Source organism: Ambystoma mexicanum, chromosome 12 (genome assembly GCF_040938575.1).
Source record: "Ambystoma mexicanum isolate Mex_15411 chromosome 12, UKY_AmexF1_1, whole genome shotgun sequence".
NCBI classification, from domain to species: domain Eukaryota; kingdom Metazoa; phylum Chordata; class Amphibia; order Caudata; family Ambystomatidae; genus Ambystoma; species Ambystoma mexicanum.
In genome coordinates this window covers 464,019,483-464,043,157 of record NC_090936.1, presented here as the reverse complement: position 1 = coordinate 464,043,157, position 23,675 = coordinate 464,019,483, and the positions used below count along the sequence as shown (strand labels likewise).

General features: G+C 44.8%; 1 protein-coding gene across 1 annotated transcript in view; it reads left to right on the top strand.

Annotated features, from left to right (window-relative positions):
* LOC138513667 (zinc finger CCCH-type antiviral protein 1-like) overlaps positions 1 to 23,675 on the top strand; it is a 406,876-nt gene that overhangs the window by 293,389 nt on the left and 89,812 nt on the right. The window contains exon 11 of the mRNA XM_069628726.1: positions 9,701 to 9,831. Coding sequence (XP_069484827.1) covers positions 9,701 to 9,831 — 131 coding nt within the window. The remainder of the gene's footprint in view (positions 1 to 9,700; positions 9,832 to 23,675) is intronic.

The window sequence follows — 23,675 nt, the reverse complement described above, 5'->3', positions numbered from 1 at the left end:
GGAGGCTTTGCGGGTCTGGGTTGAAAACGGCATGGGCAATTCCCTCCTTGTCATTCTTTCAGGTCTCGCCGCCTTTCTCCTCCTTTTGAACTGCCGTCCTAGAATAGCTGCTCCCTCGTACGTTTGGTCTTGCTGCTCAAAGAGTGCTTTCAAGCTCCACCTTTTATCCCTGTGGAGAAAGGAAAGGGCCATCAGGTGTGTGTAGTTATCGGTAATTGCCTGACTCTGCCTGACCCTTGAGTCGGGACATGTCAGGTAAACGGATCTGGTGTTAGTCCATTGTTTTTCACGGAGTGAAAAAGTGTTTGTGTCGGTGGGGATGGGGAGTAAAGCTTCTAAATATCCTATGGTATAGGATGGGGAAAAGGTGTTATAAAGAAGAGGGTACCGCTTATCACCCTTTGGTGTCCCACCTCCACTCCCCGAAGACCCCTCATCCAGGTGATCCTCTCCCACTGGTCCACCCCCAGGAACTGGATCCAATAGCGATAGCCGTGTCCTGGCCACCTGAATGACAGATCCCCAGGGATTAGCGAATGAGACACACTCTGGTTTCTCACACTTCTAACAAAGTTTCAGCCTTGTGATATCAAGGGAACCTGTCCTAGAGCTGCTTCTGTGACTGCAGTTGAAAGGACAGCTGTCGTCACCTGCAAAGGGTGACCATTGCTGAAACTCACTTGCCTTCATCCTGTGAAGTGTCCTGAAGAGGTCTGCATCGCGAAAGTCTACATTCTTCATCATCTGGGCCTGCATCTTGAAGTTGTACCGACCGGGAGAAAAAAATCGAACCTGCAATCCCTAGACACCTCTCACCTGAACAGAGGATGGGAGATCATGTCCCCAGCGATTCCCAGGTGATCCTCAGTGTGACCCGGGAAAATCTGAGTCAGGGGGCTAAGTAAGCAATCCTCATACTATCTCCACTGTTATTCAGAGGATACACTTGGGTGCAAAGCCTTTTGTCTCCTAAATCCCTCCTTACTTACCTTTGGTCATTGAACCTGAGTCAAGCCTCCTACTCCTGGGCTAGCCTTGGGATTGGAAGAGAAAGGAGAACTTACCTTTCTTTGGACAAATACTTATTCTACTTTTAAATAGTTTTGAACTGTTTGAAATACCACCACAGCCCATTGCACCCTTTTACAGAATATCCTCCTGGGAGAAACCTGTACTGAAACCTGTGACTTTTATGCATTAGGCCCTGGACATCTTAGGGCTGGACTTCCTAAGTAAAAGGGAAGTGTACATGTGATTGGTTATATTCATTTTAACTGCATCTAATTACTTACCTGGTTAAAAATTGATTGAGCCATTGTAAGTGAACCTAATGGCAACTGTATCTATTTGTGATGTATGGTTTTGTGAGATAATACTACCAGTTTAATTTCCGTGTGTGCTCTGAAAGTCCTAATAAATAATTGTATTATTTATAATTGACTGTCTAAACTGAATTATTTTGTGTTATTCTGTGTGGACTTGTTGGGGCCCTAGACCACTCTCACTCACCGCTGTGACCAAGCCTTAACTGCTCTTCCACGTACTGGAGGAAGGATAGCTCAGGGGCAATTTGTTTGCCTTGGAAGCAAGACAACGCAGCGCAACACATATTCGAATCCCGATCCCGTGCTTAGACATCACTTGAAGGTATTAAGTGTGTTATACAAGAATAATTATACTCATAGCTCCTTATTCACCATACCTAGGGTGGCTTCCTAAAATCTTGCCCCAGGGTTGATTTTGGAAGCCCATCATAACATGTTGGTTTGCAGCAGTGGGAGATGGTAAATTCACTGGAGTAATACCATAATTCTGTTTACGCAGAACACTAGTGTTTAAAGGTAATAGGTCTGTAGAAATTACTATACCTGTATCTCATAATGGAAACATACACTAGCCCTACTTTGATACTCTTGAAATTGATAGCATTAAAAGGATGTGCCACCAGTAGCAATGGCCTTGTAACTAATTGTAGTGAGAACACAAGTGAGGAAGAAGAGGTGTTTCTCAAGCCTCTATTTCCACTTCTGAAGCTTTGGGTGTTTCTGAATTTAAATGGCCGGAGCAAGAAAACTTGAGTATAATCTTGCCAAGTTGAAATTGGAATGATGTTAAGAAAGAGTTCTGTTTTTGCAACTTTCCTTTCATAGTTCCTCTTGAACCCCATTCTTTTTACTCTGTTTTTGAACCTGTTCTGACTTCACATCCATTGCCTTTTTCTCATTGTTATGGGGAAACTGATCAGTCCTTCAGACTATCATTACTGGGAAACTATGTTTTTCTTTTTTAAATATTGTACTTTTTTACATTGCACACAGACGCATAAAGTGTAGTGCAATGGGGATACGTTTGTATCACCCTAACTTTTTACACTTGGGATTTTCGGTTACTTTTATATGTGTCTAAAGACAAGCTGGTGGCAGAAGATGCATTTGTACCATTATTGCATTATTTTTAGTGTGCACATTCGTGTTCACCATGTATGGCTACTAAACGTGGCTAGTGCCCTATAATGTCTGTGCCACAAGATGATTCGCTGGTTCTTTGGCCAATTGTTATTTGGCCTTCCTGCTGCCTTGCCAGGTCAATACATCCCTTCTAAGGTCATGCCCTTACCTGGGAAAACTGCTGCTTTCGCCGGCTAGTGATGCTTTGGTGTGTGTGTGGCCCAGGAAGCAGGTGGAATTGGCTAGTCCCGCTCCACCTGCATATTGCCATACCTTCCAGGTATGGGGCAAATGTGAAACCAGAAGTTGTCTCTGATTGGACAAGTACTGGTGGTTTGAATGGTGCAGATACTTACAATTGATGGACTTGGACTTGCTTCCATCTAGATTTTTATATAGGAGGACCTCCGCAGCCATTTATTCAGATCATCACTGAAGCCAAGAATCCCTCAAAGAAGCACACATTCGAAGACGACTCCTGGAGTGGCTCAGCATCCCTCCTTGTGTCCGGCCAGGTGAAGCCCTGTTTGACTACCTGATCTCCGAAGACCGTGAGAGGGGCTTCGGCCCTTGGAGTAGTGAGACCAACTAGTAAAAATATTGTATTTTTTCAGAAACTATTTTTAGATAAACATGTTATTTGTTATTTTTATTTCAGTAAAATCACTGCATACCATTGCCAGTCTGTGTTCAAACCCGGAACATTGGTGGTCGTCAGCTCGTGCCACAAGTCACCTTCTCCCTGAATTTCAGCATCCCAACATCAAGGGTTCCTATCGCGGAGCAGCTTCTGTGACTGCGATGGGAAGGATACCTGTTGTCGCCTGTGTGCGGAGACCGTCGCTGGAACTTGTCTTTCTCCAACGTGTGAAGTGTCCTGAGGAGGTCGGCATTGGTGTTCTTTGCATTTCTTCTTCGCCAGAGGTTACATCTTTCAGCTGCACCTGACCGGACGAATCCTCAACACACAACTCCTGGGCATCACTCACTGCAAACAACTGCAGAAGATTGCCGGTCAGATAGCCGGCGAGCTATGCACTCATTCTGACATCTGTGAGCAGCTTGCTGATGCAGTATTCAGTCGCGGCAACTCACCCTTTCATCCTTTCGAGGTCAATACATTGAGTATTACGCAGTGGGATAATAATATTAACTGTTATTTCAGCGCTTAGATACCTCTGGGTTTGTTGCGCTATTTAAAACTAGATATTATTATTATTATTATTATTATTATTATTATTATTATTATTATTATTATTATTATTGAGCCCACAGTGGCCTCAGACGTTCTAGAATGGCATCCCAAAAAAACAGAGTTGGCGGGGTAAGTAAACGCAATGTTTCTGTCCCCCGTGCCCTCCCCATGATAACATTGGGAATAAGTCTCTTTTTCTCTTGCATTCCATTCCACTCACCTTTTGGTTATCAAACCTTGGTAGAGTAATCTGAAATGTAACAAAACCTTGATTTACCTTTAGTAAAATTGTTGAACTGTTTGAACTATCACCAGCACAAGTGAACTGTACTTTACCTGCAGAGATTCTCTTCAAGGGAGAAACAGTGTTACTCCTGTGACTTTTGGACACAAAGCCCCATTCTTCTTAGAGTTTGGACTGCTTAAATTAGGGAATTAATTTGTAATCTGGTTCAATTATTTATTGCATTTAATCTACTAGCTGCAGGCTGAATAAGTGACTTTTAATGCATATATGAACCTTCGGTGATTGTATATATGTGTATCATACAATATTGTAGAATAATACTAAGTAGTAGTTTAATTTCTTAGTGCATTCTGAAAGGCCTAATAAATAATTGTATTTTTATAATTAAATGTCTAAGCTGAATTATTGTGTGTTGTTCTGTGTGGGCTTGTTGGGGCACTAGATCACTCTCACTCACTCATGAGACTAAGACTTGACTGTTCTTCCACGTACATTAACTGAGTTTTGGCTAAACTCTCAAAGCTCCCTCGTCACCATACCTAGGGTGGCCTCCTAAAATCTTCCCCCCAGTGTTGATTTTGAAAATCCATCTTAACATCACACATAAGATGTGAGCCTTTGAGACACTGAGCTATAAGCTGTAAGGATAAAAGTATCCATACTCCTCTTCACTGTAAGGTGACGTGTGCAGCTTTCAAAATACAAGAAATTCACTAAGCGAGACATAGGACCTCATTACAAGTTTGGTGGTATTTAGGTGGTAAATCTGCCAAACTACCACCAAACAGATTGACCATTGCCGCCACTTGGGCTGGCAGATTTACCGCTGTATTACAAGTGGCGGTATGCAATGTTAGTCCCCATTTATTGGAGTCCATAGGAATCCCAAAAATTGTGATTTCATCAGAATCACTGTTGGTGGTAATTGTGCCAATTTTGCTGATCTTTGGCAGTAAAACAGCAGATTTACATCCAGCTTTTTGCTGGAGGTAAATCCTCCAGTTCACCACCTAAATTGTAGTATGGTGGTGCAGTAATACATCAGTAACGGAATCACCACCCAGTTAACCTTGTTTTGTTTTTTACTTCACCGCCGTACTCAGAATGAAGGCCATAAACTCCTAATACTTAGTCTTAGGGAGTGATCAGTTTCCCCATAAAAAGTAGTGCAAAGCAAGGGAAGTAAAGCAAAAGGCCTTACTTACCTCCAAAAAGTTAGTGCAGCAGCCAAAAGAATGCAAAAAAACAAGGTGTCCCATAGAAGTCTATCGGAAGAATGCAAAAAAAAGTACATATTTCCCAATACCACCCAAAGCACTTATTTGAACAGGTAGTTTTACATGGGTTACTTTATTAAAGGATATATCTTATGACAAGACAGGAGGCTCACATTATGCTATACTCTCTTTATTACTGCCACAATAGCTTTTCAACTTAAACTTTTAAAACTTTAACATTTGCGCTTTTTTTCCTTTCTGGAGTTATGTGTGTGGAGTAATTACACCTATGTTTTGACCGACCGAAGATTTAAGCTTTATCCATCTGACCACGTTACCTATACTAAGAGAGGTTTGGCTTCCCATTCTTGTCAGGTGTTTTAGCCTTACCCCTAGGGTTAGTGGTTGTACCAAACGCAACAAAGGGTGTGTTTGGGAGTTTTTCTAAAGTCTACCTATGGTAGTACTTTATAAAACTGTCCCCTTGGTATACGGTGCACCAAATTCTAGTATAGGCCTGTGCCACTCAAGGTTCTGGTAGTGTCGCAGAGCAGTCAGTTATTTACTGCAAATATATACCCAAGGCAAAGATACATCTTCAGATATGCAAGTTCTATTTCAAGCTAGTAAACACATTAGAAAACCAATGTAATAATTCAGGTGAGTAAACCACAATGTAATCCAGTGGTCTTCAAACCTTCTTGGCCGGGGGCCCCCTGAGCAAAATATGGGCAGGCTGGGACCCCCCAGAAATGCCAAATGGACAGTATGTATTGTGCACAGTCACCTGCTCCATTCACAGTCGCTGGGCTCCCTCATCCCACTCCTACCCAGTCCATGGTCTCTCCCCACCCCATCACACAACCTGGGCTCTCTCCACTCTGCTCCCACCACTATCCCATGGTTCCCGGCCATCGTGCTCCCACCACAGTCCCTGTGCTCCCCTCATCCCGTTCCCAACATAGTCCGAAGGCCAGTGGCGGATGGTGATTTTTTTAAGTGGAGTGGCATAACGATTTCCCACAAAAATGCCATAGCGACTGAGCACAGTGAGGGAGCCCAAACCAATAAAGAGGAGTTCGGGGGGAGGTTTCCCCCCGTGATTTCTTTTAAAATAATGGGTTAAAATGTTGCATTGTAGAGCATACTTAAAAAAAAATGGGTAAATAGCCAAACCATTTGCAATTAGTGGTGGGGGGCCCAGGGGGCAGACATGACATTTTTTACTTGACATCTATTATAGATGTCCAGTAAAAAGATGCCATCCCTGTCCCCTGGGACCCACTGGGCCTAACACAATCAACATGATTAGTGTGTATGCAAGGTGCTGCACATTCATACAGCAATCACTCTATCATTCACACGAGCATCCATCACCATACACTCACTCATAACACAAGCATACATGCATCCATACACATGTTTAAGTAAAGACAATTAACATAAACATAGTTTCTGCATTGGCTTGCATGTAGGTGCTGAAACACCATGCTCCAGGCTGCTCTGTCGTATGTGCGAGGAGGCGCAGGAGCTCCCCCTCGCACATACAGACATGCAGTGCCCCAACCAGCATTTCCAATGAGCTATGCAATGCTGGTGAAGTAAAACGCCCCTGCCTTGCATGGCTGAGTGAGCATGTCCGGCTGGAGAACAGAACTGAACAGTCAAAGAGAAACAGTGTTTCCCTTTGATAGTTCAGTCAGCCCAGCAGCACTCCCTCAGCTGAGAAAAGCACTGTTTCACTGGGCTGGTGCTTTAGCTCCTCCATAATGGATGAGGGGGCCACTGGGTGGGGTCCCCCTCACCATTATGGAGGAGATGCCAGGCTCGGACTGGCCTATAGGGCAATGCCTGTACCAAAAATGCAAAATGCTAGTGTGGGCTAGTGTGGGCCAGTCAAAATGGGCCACCATTTTGACCAATGTGGGCCAGTTTGATGAGTTACTTCACTATGCAGCTAGTAATTCTCACCATTGTTGCTGAATAAATATTCTTTAAATATCACAATTTACTTACGTTTTAACACAAAGCACCCCCTTGTGTACTATTTAAACACTCTGTGACTAAAGGAATGAATATTCATTTACAACTGTGGCCCACTTTTTCATTTGTTGCCTGAGACAGTTTCATGCTTCAGCCTGACCATGTGAGACGCCCCTGCCCAATTTCAGTCTAAGCTCTCAGGGCCCCCTAGGGATGTATCCGCTGACCCCTGTGGGACCGCGACCCACAGTTTGAATACCGCTGGTGTGATCACTTATGAAGCAGATGAATACAATTCAAAGGCAAGTAAAACCACTGTTTTGGTAAAAAACACTCTTTTGTGTACTTTGAGAATGGCAGTATGCAATTTAAAAGGTAAGTAAAATACTTTTGTAATAACTATTTCAGATTAACTAAATGAAGCAAAAGCAACACAAGATAAGTAAATACTTTGCAACACTTGCACAGAGGCCTCAGACTTGGGAAGGCCATCCCTATCTACGTATGAGTGTCTCAGAGTTGATTGGGAGCAAAGCAGGTAGGCACAAACTGTAGAAAGTTCCATAGTTCCAGAGGAAGTCTTCTGCAGCCAGTTAGGAACAATCCTGCCTTTCCAGAGACACAACAGTATAACGGTTATCGCCTGGTCGATTTGCCTCACTTTCTCAATCCAGAACTCCAGTGAGGGGACTTTAAGGAGTGGATGCTTGCCTCTGGAGGTCCAGAAGGAGTCCATCAAAGTTTTGTGAGGAATCGATCTTCAAAAGATGATGCCCTACACACTGCCCACAGGTCCCAGGGTATTGACGGTTTGCCGCTGTGAAGGTCACAGCTCATTGTGGGATGGCTTGAAAAGCAGGTTGTTTCAAGACTGATTGGTCCCACCAATCTAAACGGGAAAGTCATCCTCTTCAGAGTTCTCCTGATGCTTGGAAGAAGGGGTTGGAAAGCAGCGGTTACACAGAAGGAATCTCTGGTCATCTGAAAGTGGCTGCGGACATCTTCTCTTCTTCCTTATAATTTCTTTAGTTTCAAGGGTCAGCTTGTCTTCAGCTTCAGGATTTATTCCTTTTATGAAGGAACCCAGCCAATCAGCACCCATGCACCATTCAAACTCTGGGTGATGGCTGTCATTTCAGGACAGCCAGACCCCCCATTTTGAACTGGTTCCAGGCAGGCACACCAGAAGACAAAGAACAGCAATGTTTTATATTCCTCTCCCATTTCCTGTCCTCAAAGACACACTGGAGCCTTGGCGAGCTTCACAAAAGATTCCCGCCAAAGACAAAAGTCAAACCAAGACCTCCCCCACCCAGCACGGCAGAAGAAGGACCAAGAAGGGACCAGCAGATAAGAAATGGCAAAAAAGAATATAGCCACGTTTTTGGGTCAATGGTGACCTTTCTGTGTTTTCCCATGGCTGCGAACACAGCCTGTGAGTACAAATCACACAAATGCCAGTAGAACATGTCCACTGCCACCAGCCATTCTGCTATGCTTGCACAACAATGTTACAGGAGCTGTGAGAACGGGGTACAGTGTAACCCCTCAGCACTGCACAAAAGGTGGTGTGTGCTGCCAAAGTAAATTACAGATGCCTTTGAAAAGATGGAGGAAAGCATGACTCCAAAAATGACTCCCATGGATAGAGTAAAAGAATGAGTGCGTGGGAAAAAAAGGTTCCCGCCCGCTCAGTAACATAGACGAAAAGTCCCCAAGTCCTGCAAAAAGTGCTTGGAGGGAACTGCACAACTACCAGAGGAACTTGTGCCACAACTCACAGAGTGGTGCATGGTCTCACGATACAACCCCAACAACCAGCTCATGGCAGTTTGCCACTTTTCCTCAGCTGCTGCCAGTACCAAGTGGACGTATAAAAAGCAGTCACTGAGCTTTCTAAATGCAGCCTAAAATAATATCAAATAATAGAATGTGACTGAGAAATGATCAAGGGGCAACTAATCTGAGTCTTCAACCTGTTGTCAGTATTACAGTCAGAGCTTGCAAACAGAAGCTAAGCAAGCCATTTTCAATAATGTAAGTACTGTGAAGCAATGCAAGTAGGCACTTGAAAACACAGCACTTAAACTTTCGGCCAAATGGGGTGATGAAGAAAGTCTACCAGCGGGTTGCCACCGGACTTGCAAGATTTACCGGCACCTGGCTTGCCAGACACACCGGGAGATTACAATCCCGGCATTCCGGGAAATCAGGCGGCGGTAAATGTAAATCCACATTCCCATTTGAGTCCCATACGACTCAATGGGAATGGGGACCATGGAAGCACTGGCACCGTTAATAACGTGAAACTCTGCGGGCAGGTGCCGTTCCACCTGCAGAGTCGTACTATGCCGGTCCGGTTACAACGGTGCCGGTAAGCGTACCGGCACCGTTGTTACAGGACCGGCATGGTTATGATTTCCAATTACTTGCTCCTCAGACATTAACATTGACATATCAGTCTTTTGGTTTGAATGGCCCCCATTATTTTGTGGACCTGCCAAGCAAACAAGATCTCATTGTAATTTAGTTAACAGATGTGTCTTGTGTAGAAACAGAATACATGCGGTTATGGTTGCAGTATCACAGAATGTAACTTTGTCAATTACAGCCGGTGAACATTGCAAATAATTCAGTGGAATTCCAAGAAATTGAGAAGTCCTTCAAATTGACCATGTCCGGATACACCATTAAGGGAATACAGAGGATTCAGAACATTACTCTCTGGAAGTTCTATCAAATGTAAGTAACTCATTGCTCTGTGTGCAGAACTGCCAGGTGAAGAATTTGCTGTGGAAATGGTGGGAGGGGAAATTATGGAGTTTTTAATGACAAGGTCAAACAAGCAATTACTCAAAGAGGCAACGATACTTCTTTCATATTTGACTGTGTGCAGAACTCAGACTCCAAAGCAGTAGCTGAAGGCTAGCATGGGGCTTCTGCCATTTTCAGGAGGACACTCATTCAGCAGGTCTGTGAGCCTCATGTAAGTAAATCTAACTGGCCCGGAGTGCAGTAATAAACAACCAAGAACCAGACAACACTGACATTTAACTAACTGGGCTATATTCTGCCATGGTGGTGAGCTGGCTGGGCCCACGCCTAGTAGTACCTTATACCCTTGGGTAGAGCTCGGAAGTGATACAAGCCCAATTAGTCTTGCGTTTAATACATATTATGAGCCGGCTCAGCACCACATAGCAGATGTTCAGGGTTTAACAAAAAAGTTTTTTGTGATTAACACACTAGTTTAGGAGCAAAGTTGAAAACAAAGATAGATACATCTAGTGAAAACAGATTGAGGGAAGGGGAACTGAAAAGGTGCAGGGTGTTAGAATGGATTTCTATACTCTGGCCTGGTGGATAGATGTACAGTATGCCAACCTAGTTAGTGAAGAGGGACAACTCTGGGAGCTGTAGCCAAACCAATCAATGTAGCAAGGAGAGTTTTCAAAGCTAAGTCTCGGGAAGGGGTGAACCTGGTCAAGGGTCCACAAGGAGTCCAATACGTAAGTAATCAAAGATTACACTTTATAAAAATGACTATAAGCAAATAATATGAGGGACCACGACATGTGAGGGATCATGTGTATGGTACATATCATACTAGGGATAATATTACAAACACACCCAGTCAACGTCCCTTTTTGAACTATTCTGCGCCTACCACTAGATGTCGGCCAATGCAAAGCATGTGAATCTAAGTAGATACAAGCATCAGAAATACGATTAGGGTAAGTCATGTATGCCATTTACAGTCCAAGTAGCCAGTGCAATGAAACCACAATACACCCACTCTTACAATAGTGAAAGGAAACGGTAATGGTTAGATTTGCAATGGCAGTCCACAAGAATAAAACCCCAACTTTAGAAGTCCAACCCTAAATTGACTAGGGCCTTTTGCCCTAAAAGTTCATAAAGTTCCAAGTAGTTTTGGAGACAGGAAAAGTTGGTTGAAGGGTCTTGTAGATGGCAAAAGGGTTCCAAAAGTCAGGTAAGCGTCTACCCCGGTGAATAAAACTGTCCCCAGCATGCAGAGTGCTTGTGTGAAAAAGCAGTGGCAAAGCCAGACTAATGTCAACGTTTTAAAAGTTAGAAACAAAACCAATACAAAACAAGTAAATACTTTGCAACACTTTCACAGAGACCTTACACTTGAGAAGCCAATCCCTAACTAGGTATGAGTGTCTCAGAGTCTGATTGGGAGCAAAACAGGTAGGCACAAACTGTAGAAAGTTCCAAAGTTCCCGAGGAAGTATTATGCAGCCAGTTAGTAATAATCTTGGTTGAAAAAAGGGCCAGGGACTTCGGAGAATGCTCCCTGTAAGCACACTGACATTAGGCCTGAGCGAACATGTATGGGCGAACTCCCAACTACACAAATCAGCACTCCAGCAAAACAACTCTAGGTAAGGTTTGCCGAGAGTTTCACAGTACCTGAGGAGCGATAAAAAGAATGAAGCCGGACGCCTTCACGATGCAGCAGCTGCAGACCCCGTCACCTGTTCCTTGGTCGTGGTGGCAAAAGGGAAGACTCTTGAAGGGATGTCACAGCAGCAGTTGAGAGAAGGGACCCCCAGCAAAGGATTCTTCAGGCTCCAATGAAGATTATGGTTTTGACGCCTTTTCAGAGACACAAATGTAGAACAGTTACCACCTGGTCGATTTGCCTCGCTCCCTCAGTTCAGAACTCTGGCGAGGGGACTTTAAGGAGTGGGACAATGAAAAGAAAACGACTTTTAAATGCATTTGTTTATAAAACAGCAGCTTTGGGCCTAGAAGTCTAAATTACATACCTTTCCCTGGCCAAAGCAACACAGTAACAAAAGGGATGGCTTGCTTCAGAGAAGAGAATCCTATGCTTTGAAGTGTGACCATAAATGCTATGACATTGCTCATTTGCCTTGTTCTCAGAAATAGGCCTGGGTATTAACAAATGTTTCCCCTTCACAGCTTCCATCCATCACAGGGCCTAAGAAAAAAACCCTTAAAAAAATCCAACTAATATTTATTTATTTATTTTTGCATTTCTAGCAGCCCACTGAACCCTCAGGTATCTAGGCAATAGTTACATTAGGGAAAGGGGAAGTGCTGTACAGGTAACGGTAAACAGGGAGAGTAGGAGGCATACATTCAAGATGTCTTGGCTCCTTGAAGCTTTGGAGAAAAGCCAGGTTTTCTAATTCCCCCTAAAGGACCAATAAAAGGGTTCCAGTCTCAAGAACAAGGGGAGATTGTTCCACAGCTTGGCGGCGATGACAGGGAAGCCTGAGCCTCATGTAGATTGGCGATTGAAGCTAGGCACTTTGAGCAAGTGGTCGTGTGAGGATCTTAGTGGGCGAGTATCATTCCACGTGCTGAGACAGGTAGGCAGGTTCAGTTTCGGAAAGGCACTTGTGAACAATGGAGAGGATCTTGAAGTTTATTCGCTCTTGGAGCGTCAGAAAATTGGCGTCTTTTCTGGCTTCTGATAAGTGGGCATGTTTGGTAAGGTGGAGGGCAACTCGGAGGCCATTGTTTTGGATGATTTGTAACCTTTTCAGGTTGCGTTCTAAAGTGCCAGCAAAGAGGGCGTTGCAGTAGCCCAGCTTGGCCACGGTGATGGCTCTGGCAATTGTGAGGCAATTGGATATGGAGATGAAAGGATTACTGGCATTGATCAGTTTGGCTGTGTAGGCGGCAGTGGAGGAGATGGCATTAACTTGACGTCAGAGGACGAGTGAAGATTCTACATAGACACCCAGAGTTTGGCCAGCAGTTGAAATGGGGATTAGGTTGCCGTCGATGTTGAAGGAATTGTAGGCCGGATCCAAGTTGCAGAGAGTGTTGAGGGAGCCAACAATGAGAATCTCTGTTTTATCGTCATTTAAGCATAGCATGTGGGTTGCCATCCAATTTTGGACGATGTTGTAGACTGAGTTGATGGTTGCAGTGTCTTGGTGGTAAGATCCTGAGAGGGGGAGGAGAATTTGAGTGTCATCAGCATAATTCATGTAGGTGATTCCGAGGACATCCAGGTGATCAAAAAGGGTTTTTGTATAAATGTTATACAGAGTCGGGGAAAGGCAAGAACTTTGGGGGACGCTGCAGGTAAGTGGCATGTGTGTTGCACCGTTATTGTCTATGAAGACCTGAGAGGATCTGTATGCTAGGAAGGATTTGAGCCAGTCAGTGGATGCAAGAGAAATGTTTTCTGTGGTGGTGAGGTGATCTCATAGAAACTGATTGTCGACTAGATCCAGCAGCTGAGAGATCCAGCATGATGAGCAAGGCAACTTTACCTGTGTCTTTGATGTCGTATAGTTGATTTTTCAAATTGAGCAGGGCAGTTTCCGTGCCATGCTTTCGGCGGAAGTCTGATTGACGGGTGCCTAAGTTGTGGTTGGCTTCAAGGTATTGTTGTACCTGGATGTGGGCTGCACAGTCGAAGATTTTTAGGATGAAGGGCACTGTTGTGATGGGGTGGTAGTTGGTAGGGATGGAGGGGTCGAGGGAGTTTTTTTTAGTATTGGTTGTTATGAAATATTCAGATCTTTTGATCAGTCAGGAGAATGCAATTCACACTTTCAGAGTACTGGTGTCTGACATAAGGGACAGGCTGATTCTGGACTCACTTAAGGGGGCGGGACTGGGTCAACAAATGGCATTACCAGTTTTGTGCATCAAAGAGCTTTCTGGCACTGGCCCCATGGCAACCAGATTCTCAGGAGTCATAAATGGGCCAGCTCTGGTTTTCAAAAGGAAGTGATATCATTTGGCTGTTACCAGACCAGGAGTACCATTAATAATATGTTCAACACACTACATGTAAAGAAATAACCTTTTCAAATATTACATATGGAATCATATTTTTGTTGATCACCTTTGAAGGAAATGCTGTAGAAGCTGGCCTTTTTTAATTGTTCAGGTGAAAAGCTCTACCAGCTGAATGTAAAATTATTTTTGTTGATGTTTGTATAAACATGCAAATTAGGTGGGTAGAGATCTTCTTTTAGCACAAATGCACACATTAGTGATTCATATATCCTAGCATCCATGCCGACTAGCCCGTTATTCTGAGATGGAAAATTAGTATTTTCTATAAGTATCAGAGAGAAAAATGTAAAAATCTGTAACACCACATCACATGTCGTGCCGAGATGAAAATTACATGATTGGATTCACCTGAGTTAGAGCAATCTGATGAACTGATTAGTAACATGATTGCATGTGAGGAATATGATGTTTCAGGATATTATAATTGTTTAATGTAGAAATCTTTAAGATTACATCACTTCAAGAGGGAGGGAAAATGGGTTTGGAAGTTACTCCCATTACTCCCATTAGATTGCACAATAAGCACAGAGAAGATGGTTTAGTGTGATGTCACAATTGGAAAATTGTCCAATCACATACACTTACACATTAGATGAGAGAAATGAAATACATCTCTAACAGGGGGGATTTCTAATCTATAAAAGTCCAAACCCATAGATTCTGGACACACTCGCTCACTCATAGACTGACTGATTGTTGGGAAGAAGGAGAGAAAGGAGATTTGACAACACCAGAAAGGAGAATATAATAGATTGCTTTCCTTTGGGCCTATTTTGGATTACTTACAGTGCACTGTAAGAGAAACCCACCTGGAGTAGAAACCCCAGGCCCTCTTTAGTAGAAAGAGATCAGACATGCCCAATGCACTTTAAGAGAAACTGGGTTGTGAAGGAAAGCTGATCCTATCTTGCTGACTGGTGTATACCTGCATTGTGGGGGAGAATGGGGCCAGTCCTTAGAGGGGGCTCACCTGCCTGGAGACCACAAAACGATATTTTTATGCAAGTACCATGTAAAGGGGAAATATAATGACTCAAGGGAACTGTACTCTAAAGGAGAATAGATTAAATCCCAGCCCTTTTTTATTTGTGAAAGTACTGAGTGGGTATATACATTGAATGTACATGCTGGGAAATTAGTAAATATTTCATAAGTGTATGTGCTTCTGGAATTATAGATTTGATAGAATAGGTCCAATGGTGTGTATACAGGGAGATCCCCTGGGGCATGGCCTGAACGCATGGAGTGAGGAGGTGAAGCAACAAAGTTCCCGTCTTGATCCTGTATGTTGATGAGGTGGTGGAACCTGGAAAGTTGAGAGGCGATCCACAGGCGTGGGAAAGGGTTGCCTACACCCTTGCAGTGTGTTTGCCCAAAATCGGGGCTTCCGTGTGGTTGGAGGAGGCTCAGAAGTGTGGAACCCCTGGCAAGTATAGATGGCGGACGACGCAGCGAGATAGAGTGAGCTGAAGGGAGGAATAGAAGCCAGCAACGTGACCGCCCATGCCCAGTCACTAGCGGAGCATTGAAGTGAGGGTAGACTGGCAGGTAGCACACTACTGGGGGAGGCAGGCATTCGCTGATCCGACCTGCACATCGGTGCGAATGGCCAGATCGACACTGCCCAGATCCGCTGAAGAGAGACAAAACCCAAGAAGGAGCCGGACTCACACACGTGGATGCGCTCTGTGCTTAACCTGCTGAAAGATGCTGCAGCGGGTTGCAGAGGCCTGAGAGGCGCACTTGCTGACAGGAGGGCTACACAGACACCGGGTCTTGGTACAGATGACCCGAGCAGGCATACAGAGAGGTGACAAATCAGCGGGGAGCCCTGCTATATTGCGGCAGAGGGAGGACAGGTGCTGTGGTGCGTGAAAAAACGGGAGCGCCCCTGGCAGTGGGTTATCGAGACAACGCTGGTGCCCGGATGCCTTGCAGAAGCTAACAGGAAGAAATCACCTTCAAAATCCAAAAAGTTACTGTTCACAACAGCCGCCAAACACTACAAAAAGGACATCCTCTCTGCCAAATCCCCCTTATACAATGCCCGCATTGCCAAGGCCAAATCTAACACCAAAGACATCTTCACTACAATTTGGGAACTATAAAGCCCCTACCAGCCCCCCAAAACCATATCCAAATATGCCACATGGTACACCAAGATTCAAGACGCCATGATCTCTAAAGTTGACTCCCTACACAGGAAAATTGATAGCAAACATTCTTTGTTAAAACTTTCTCAAACATCACCGACATCCCCTCCACCCCTCACTAGGATCCTTCAAGATCTCCCCACATTCCACTTTACCAATGTCTCTGAATTTGAAGTTATATCCATCTTAAAAGTCCTTAAACCTTCCCGATGTAAAGGAGACACCTGCTCAGCAAGTCTTATCAAAGACTGCGCTAACATCCTAGCACCCCTCATTGCTGCCTTCATCAACACCTCCTTTTCCTTTGGTATAGTCCCCACCAGCCTCAAGGAAGCCTGGGTGCTCCCCCTTATCAAAAAAACCTACTCTAGACCCTACCATCCCAACCAGCTATCGGCCAATCACAACAGTCCCATTCTGGATGGCCACTCACCTGCTGAGCCTTAACACCGAAAAGACAGATACTTTTGATGGGACCACCATCAAAGATCAAAAGACTGGACCCACAATATTCCTCCTTCTAGACTGATGGCATCACAAACCCAGTCTCACCGTTTGTGAAAACGCTGGGAGTATACCTAGATGCCTCCCTTTCTCTCAGACGACATGTCAGTGCCATTGCCTCCTCGACCGCCTAATCAACGCCTCCAGACCCTTCCTCTCCCCGGACAGTTGCCTGACAATTGCCAGAGCCACCATAGGATCCAGGCTTGACTATTGTAATGCCCTTTTTGCAGGTAACTCGGACTACAACATTCGAAAGATGCAGGTAGAATTGAATCAAATTCAATTGATATTTTATTTCTATTGCGCTCATACACAAGTGTTTCAGAGCACGACAAGGCAAGGGAGGGGAACAGGGGAGAACAAAACAGCGATCTTACTAGACCCAGTGACATTGAGAACTCTTAAGTGCATGGGGGAGGGGGAGGAGAAAAGTGCAAGGAAGGGGGGAGAAGTGGAAAGTGCGGGGCAAAAGGAGAACCAAATAAATAATAATGAATAAATAAATAATAAAAGCAACAGAAGTGGTAGTGCAGCCGGCAAGTGCTGAGTATAAGGCAGCAGAAAGGGTATGTCAGATAAATGCAGGAAGAAAAAAGGGGGGGCTGTATGGGTACAGCTACAGACCCCAGTGCAAGGGGTGGCCCGGAGGCAGTGCGGGAGGGTGGCAGGCTGAGCAGGAACCTGGGCCCGGAGGACAGAGGGTGGCCAGGAGCACGGTGCCAGGAGAGAACAGATCAGCAGGGGAGGCGAAGGCAGAATCAAAGAGGAAGGTCTTGAGGTGCTTCCAGAATCGGAGATGGTTCTCCTCAAGTTTTAGAGTGGCAGGGAGGCTGTTCCATAGGGAGCCCCCAGCCGAAGACAGTCTTCTACCCCCAGCTCATTTCCTTGAGAAATGACTGACCCTGAGGGAGGTAGAGGTAGAGGAGCGAAGAGCTCGAGAGGGGAGGTATTTGCAGAGGGATAGCTGAAGGTATGTTGGACCCAAGCCTCAGAAAGTCTTGTGGACAATGCAGAGGGTTTTGAATTTAATCCTTGCATCCACTGGGACCCAATGGAGAGATTTCAGAGCTGGAGAGATATGATCCCAAGGCTTGAGGCAAAGGACAAGTCTTGCAGTCCTGTTCTGGAGGGCAGAGAGTAGAGGCAAGTAGGTTTTGTAAGAGGCTGTTACAATAGTCCAACCTAGAGAGAACAGAGCTTGGGAGACAGTGACCTTCTGGGGGAAGGATAGGAAAGTCAAAGTACCTCCGAGGAGGTGCAGTAGGAAGTTTGACTTTTTAGAGACATCAGAGATGTGGGCAGAGAAGGAAAGTGTAGAATCAAAGATGACCCTGAGGTTCTTAGCCTCGCAAGTGGGGTTAGGAGGAGGACCAAGGGAGGCCGGCCAGAGAGGGAGGGGAAAGGATGGAGAAGGTGTGCCGATGAGGAGGATCTCAGTCTTGCTATCATTCAGACAAAGATCATTGGCGGAACACCAATCTTGAATGGCATTAAGGCAATCAGAGATGAGAGAGGGAGACGAGGTGGCTGAGGGCAGCCTGAAAATGAGCTGAGTGTCATCAGCGTAGCACTGGAAATTTGAGCATAAAATGGCAATGCAGTGGGCAAGAGTTGTCAGGTATTGGTTGAAAAGCCAGGGCGAAAGGTTAGACCCCTGGGGAACACCACTGGTAGAGAGGGAGACAGATGATAGGAAGGTCCCCAGTATGATCTGGGAAGGTCGATCAGAGAGGAAAGAGGTCAGCAAGGCCAGAGCCTGATTGGTGATACCCAGGTTATCACGGAGACAGTTGAGCTGGATGGTATGGTTGACCATGTCAAAGGCAGAAGAGTGTCCAAAACAACACTCTTAGATCAGCCCTGAACATCCCCAGAGTTGAACACATCACTGCAGCTCTAAAAAAAAAAATCCGCTGGCCCCTATTCGTTAATGGATCCTTTTCAAAACACTGTCCATCACACATAGGTGCCTTTCCAAGGATGCCCCTCCTCACTTATCTCAAAAGTTCACAAAAGCCTCCTCCACCACACCTACTAAATCAGCCTACGCTCACTGCATCGTCCAGCCCGAATGCAAACAAGCTAAAGCTGGAGACTCTAGCTTCCCGGCCATTGCAAGCCACTCTTATTGCACTTTCCGAAAAGCGTTAAAAACACTGTTATTCACTCAATTTGATTTGTGAATTATGAACATCAATTATTCAATTATATCTGCTCACCCTGCTATACAAAAAATATATATACCTTGTTCTTTTGAGTAACTGATCATAACAGTGCCTCAGGTCTTAGGGCGCTATACAAATACAAAAATAAATAAATAAAAACATCAAGGAAATTCAAACTGCCCTTAAAGTGGAAAAGAAGTGGGAAAAGATAATTTCCTTAAAATGAACTGCATGTCTCAGAATCATTCACGGACTGTGATGAAGAAGAGGGCTGAAGAGGCGAGCAGAAGTAAAGGACAGGCAAGAAGGCCTAACAGCCTTTGCCAGGGTCAGGCAATTAACACTTAAGGCTTGCACCTGAAGACAATTGCCCCACCTGAGAGGCATAAAAGGCTGCAGAGAAGGAAGGAGCTGGAACAGGAGCTGGGAGGATGGCAGTAGTAGCAGAAGAAGAAGCAGAGCACAAGGTTGTCAGTTCACAAGGAAGTGTGACCACTTAAGGGACGCTGTGACGAGAGAAGCGCAGATTTCACCTGGAGGTTCTGAGTTGGTCCTGTGTTCACAAACTCTGTTTGACTGTTGCTTCACTGAGAGAGACTTGGCGAAGTTGATGGTCGCCCAAGGTATGCCTAATTGCCAAGACTGCAGAGCTGAGGTTGTGCAAGTATCCAAGTTCTGTGTGCAGAAGCAAGCTGAGAGAAGTGGGAGAGAAGGAGACTCTCTGTGGGCGATGCTAGATCAGAGAAACCTGTGCTGCAGAGGGGTGTGGGTCCCAAGAGTGCCGGAAGTAGTAGTAGCAGGAAGGAAAGTCAGCAAGTGGAAGCCGCTCGCAACCGCAGAAACTTTGAAGCCAGTGAGTGAAGCCCCATACTCCAATTCGCTACAAACCTCCTTGTTGGTAACTGTAACCAGCTTAATTGACACTTGGTACAATTGGGAGCAAGTAAAAGTTGTTCGCTGCTGTTGGAAGTCTTTACAACAAAGGAAATGTATCCCATGCATGTTTAGCACAAAGTAAAGTGCTTTCGTATAAGGAAAGCCTTTTTATTTCTGATTGTTATATTAAAACCATTACCGTAGTGATCGTGTGTCTCGAATTAAGAGGAGAACGTTGTCGATAATCACTCACAGGGTAGCAGCTCACTTTCCCGAATGGTTACAAGAACTCTTGCATCAAAAAAAGGACAGGTGTAAGCAATTGTGATTCCCGATCCACGTTGAAGCAGCATTCTATATGAAAAGAAAGGGAATGCAATTCTAATTCTCCATCAAAGAATAATAGCCTGTACCTAATTTTGTTTCCCTAGTGCAAACTGACTCTTGTAACATTCAGAAAAAAGACTTTGAAGTTGTTGAAGTAGTTGAAGTTGTAGAAGTTGCGGAAGTTACGAGAAGAGCAAGCATTAAAAATCCAGTAGACAGATCCTTTCCAATGTGAAACCAGCCCTTTCAGGGAGAATTCTCAGAAATGTGCTAATTCCTCTCTACCTTAGAGACCCTCAGCACTTTTGCTGGACTCTTAATTTTTAATTTTTAACCTGGAGAGAGTGAGACCTTTTTTCCCACTCTCTAATGTATTTTTCTGTGATTTAAACTCTGTGTTTCTTTTGGTTTTTGGAGTCTGACAAACTCCATAGCATCTTTTTGCATTGTGTCACACAGCACCTTTAGTGCAGTGACACAGGGAAGTCTTTTAGATTTCCCAAGGTTTAAATGCCATACTCTTGGATTAACTACTGTTTTCAAGAGCAGTAAAGTGAGATTGACTTTACTTACATTGTAACTTTCTAGAGCCAGCACATACTATCTTACAATAGGGTGCTGGAGGGATTACTTAGTAGCCCCTTTGTCTAGCTTCTCATGTAACATTTTTCATGTTACCCTTTACACAATTAATGGCTGGTGGCAGTGGTTACGGTTTACTACTGTGTTGTGTTTTTACCGCAGGCTGTGTTTGCAGCCACAGTAAAGCACCCATGGGTGCCATTTTTGTCACAATGGCCCGCTCTTCTTTTTCCACCATTTCTTGTTGTTTTGGTCCTTCTTGAGATTTACTCTGCGCACCAAACCAGGTTTGGTCCCTTTGTTCGTTTTGTCTTTGGCGGGCTTCACGAGTGAAACCCGCCTCTTGCTCCAGAGTGTCTGGTGGGGGCAGGAAGTGAGGGAGGTGCCCGAAACTCACTGTACTTAGTCTCCCAGGAGACAGGAATGCACTCTAAGGTGATTGGCTGGCTGGCTGTCCGGCAAGGACAGCCACCCTGCTGGCTGACTGACAGCTAGGCTGGAATGAATGGGAGCAAGCTGCATAAAAGGTGAGGCTTTTGGCTTGGAATGCAGAGTCGACCACTGGACGAAGGAATCTGAAGAAGAGCTTAAAGAGGATGCCTGCTGCAACTGCTGGACTGCTGGTTTGCCCGGTGAAGCCCTGTTGCTGTGCTAAAACTCTGAACTAAAAACTCTGAACTCGCATCGCTAGATGTGCTAAAACTCTGAACTCGCATCGACAGAGGAGCCCTGCAAAGATGACTTCTCTTGAGTTGGTGGGACCAATCAACTCCAAAGTAAGCCACCTGGACATCCTTCTCAGAGCTGGTTGAATTGCCATTACAGTCGCTGCTGGAACCGAATAACCAGGGAGAGGAACACTAGTTTGCGTGCATTGCTTTTAAGTTGGCCAAGAGCTCCAGGAAGTTCCTCCGGACTCCCAGGAAGCAGGACTGACCGAGCCTGAGCCCCCTCAACAGAGTGCGGGACCCCAGAAGCAAGGAAAGTCCATCTCACCAGCCAGAAACCGCAGTGGTGCTGTTTGTGATAGATGCGAGGAGCTGAAATACCGAAGTGCCACTTGTTTGAACATTCCCGGTTGCCATCGGTGATCGACCCATTGTGCTGCAGGAGTCCCCAGAAGTCCTTCCTCTTGTACCCACGACTGAGGCCCAGGAACAACAGGATCTGCAGAGCTGCACAGGAACAGAAGTCATCTGCTGCATTTTTCTTCAACCTAAAGGTACTGTAAAGTCTGAGAGAACTTACCTCTCACTGCAGATTTGCTTTTAGCTTCTAGTTCACAAGTCTCCCGGCTTGTGCCCTACATTTGATTCTTCTTTCTTCACCAAAGACTTCAAATAACATTGTGCAAAGACTTTACTCACCTTCAAGAAGTGTCTCAGCTACATAGACTTTTGCCCGTTGACATTGGCTTAGCCTGGTTCCCTGAATGTCTCTTCTCTCCTCTGCTATTGTGTTGCACTTATCCTTCCAGGAAGGGGTTAACTTAATCTACATTGGGGGGGAGGTTCAAAAGTATTTGCCTGCTTAAAGAATATTTGTGATCTCTCGTTTGTTCTAATAACCCTTTTATTTTGACACTCTAAATGCAACAGTAATATACTAATGTCCAGAGTGCCTAGTTATCTAAGTCACCTGAGGGAGTAGGGATTGTCTGTGTGCCATCCCCAATAGGTAGTTACTAATTCTGAGAAACCTAAGAGTGTGTATTTCTGAAGTGTATTTGAGTGTTGCTTTTATATTGCTCCCTTCGGAAGAAAGCTTGTTTAAATGACTGGTATATAAATTAATAATTGTTTTATCAAGAAACCTTGAGTATCAGTATTTATTTGAATACTTGTCACTGTGAATCTTTGTGTAACTCAACTACTGCTCACATTGACCCCTCTTGAGATAAGCCTGGCTGCTCAGCCACACTACCAACCTGTGTAGTTCAGACTTATACCAAAGGTTGGGTCCCTATTGCCAGGAGAATGAGGTTGTTGTAGTGCACCCAAAGGGCACTCCCCCAAATCTCGGCCTCACAAGCCCCATTAAGATCTAACCACTGATGTTTTGAAGTTGTTGATGCTAATACAAATGCAGTGTCCTCTGATACAAGGGTGACACAGTTATCTAAGGTTGGAAGAGTGGCAGAACAGCCTTAGAGTAGCTACTGGAATCAAGAGGGTGTGTATAGTGCTGAGGAAGGGAGTTTGGTGCTTGTTAAAAACTGATAAATAGAGACTGTGGAAGCTGAGAGAGAGAAGCAGTCTAGAAACCAAGACATAGCCAGTGGTAGCCGTAAGACAGACAGTAGAGGCAATGAGGCTGACCCTTTCTTGTGGTATACCAGTATAAGGGAGTCGCTTCGAAGGGTGGAGGTAGGTGATAAAAGCAAAGAGAGTGAGAAATATTGGAGGGACAGAGCAGAAAGAGGTAGGGAGAGGAAAGAGAGAAGGTAGGCAAAGTTGGTTGGATGAGATTAGCAAGGGGAAACAGTAGTAGGAGACAGGGAGAGGAATATCAGGGCATGGATCCTCGATTAGGTTTCAAGACCTGTTTTTCCCACCAGTATAGGGGTTGAATTACTGACAATGGCACTCTTAAAATCAGCACTGAGGAGCAGGGGTTCACCAGGACTTGGCTGTAGTGAATGATGATCAACTGCAGCAGTCATCCTCGTGTCGTCAGTGAGCTGCACTTTGTCGTAGTGGTCTTGGTTCCAACGATGATCTATCAAATGGCTGCAGAGGTCCTCCATTTATCGAAGATCTGAACTGCAAGCTCGCATAGGTCAAACAATGGCAAGGATCTGCGCCATTCAAACTGTCAGTGGCTACTGTGAGGGGCCAGTAATACGAGGCGGACAACTGCTTGTAGTTTGTCGATTTCCCATGCCACCCCTTCCCCCCACCCCCATCTTGTCATGTCAGCGCCTGGAAACACCTGTGTAAAGGTGCCATACCTTTTATTATTTATTTGTTTTGGTTTCAATAAAACCTTTACAAAAGGAGATACAATTAATGCTATATTACTATACATTCTTAAATTAACAATACAATTCAGTACGATTTTTCTAAAATACAAATACAAATTCATCTTTTTTAACATACCAATAAAAACAGTTAATATCACGGCTTTTAGCGAAAAACAGATGTAAAACTTTCCTTACTAC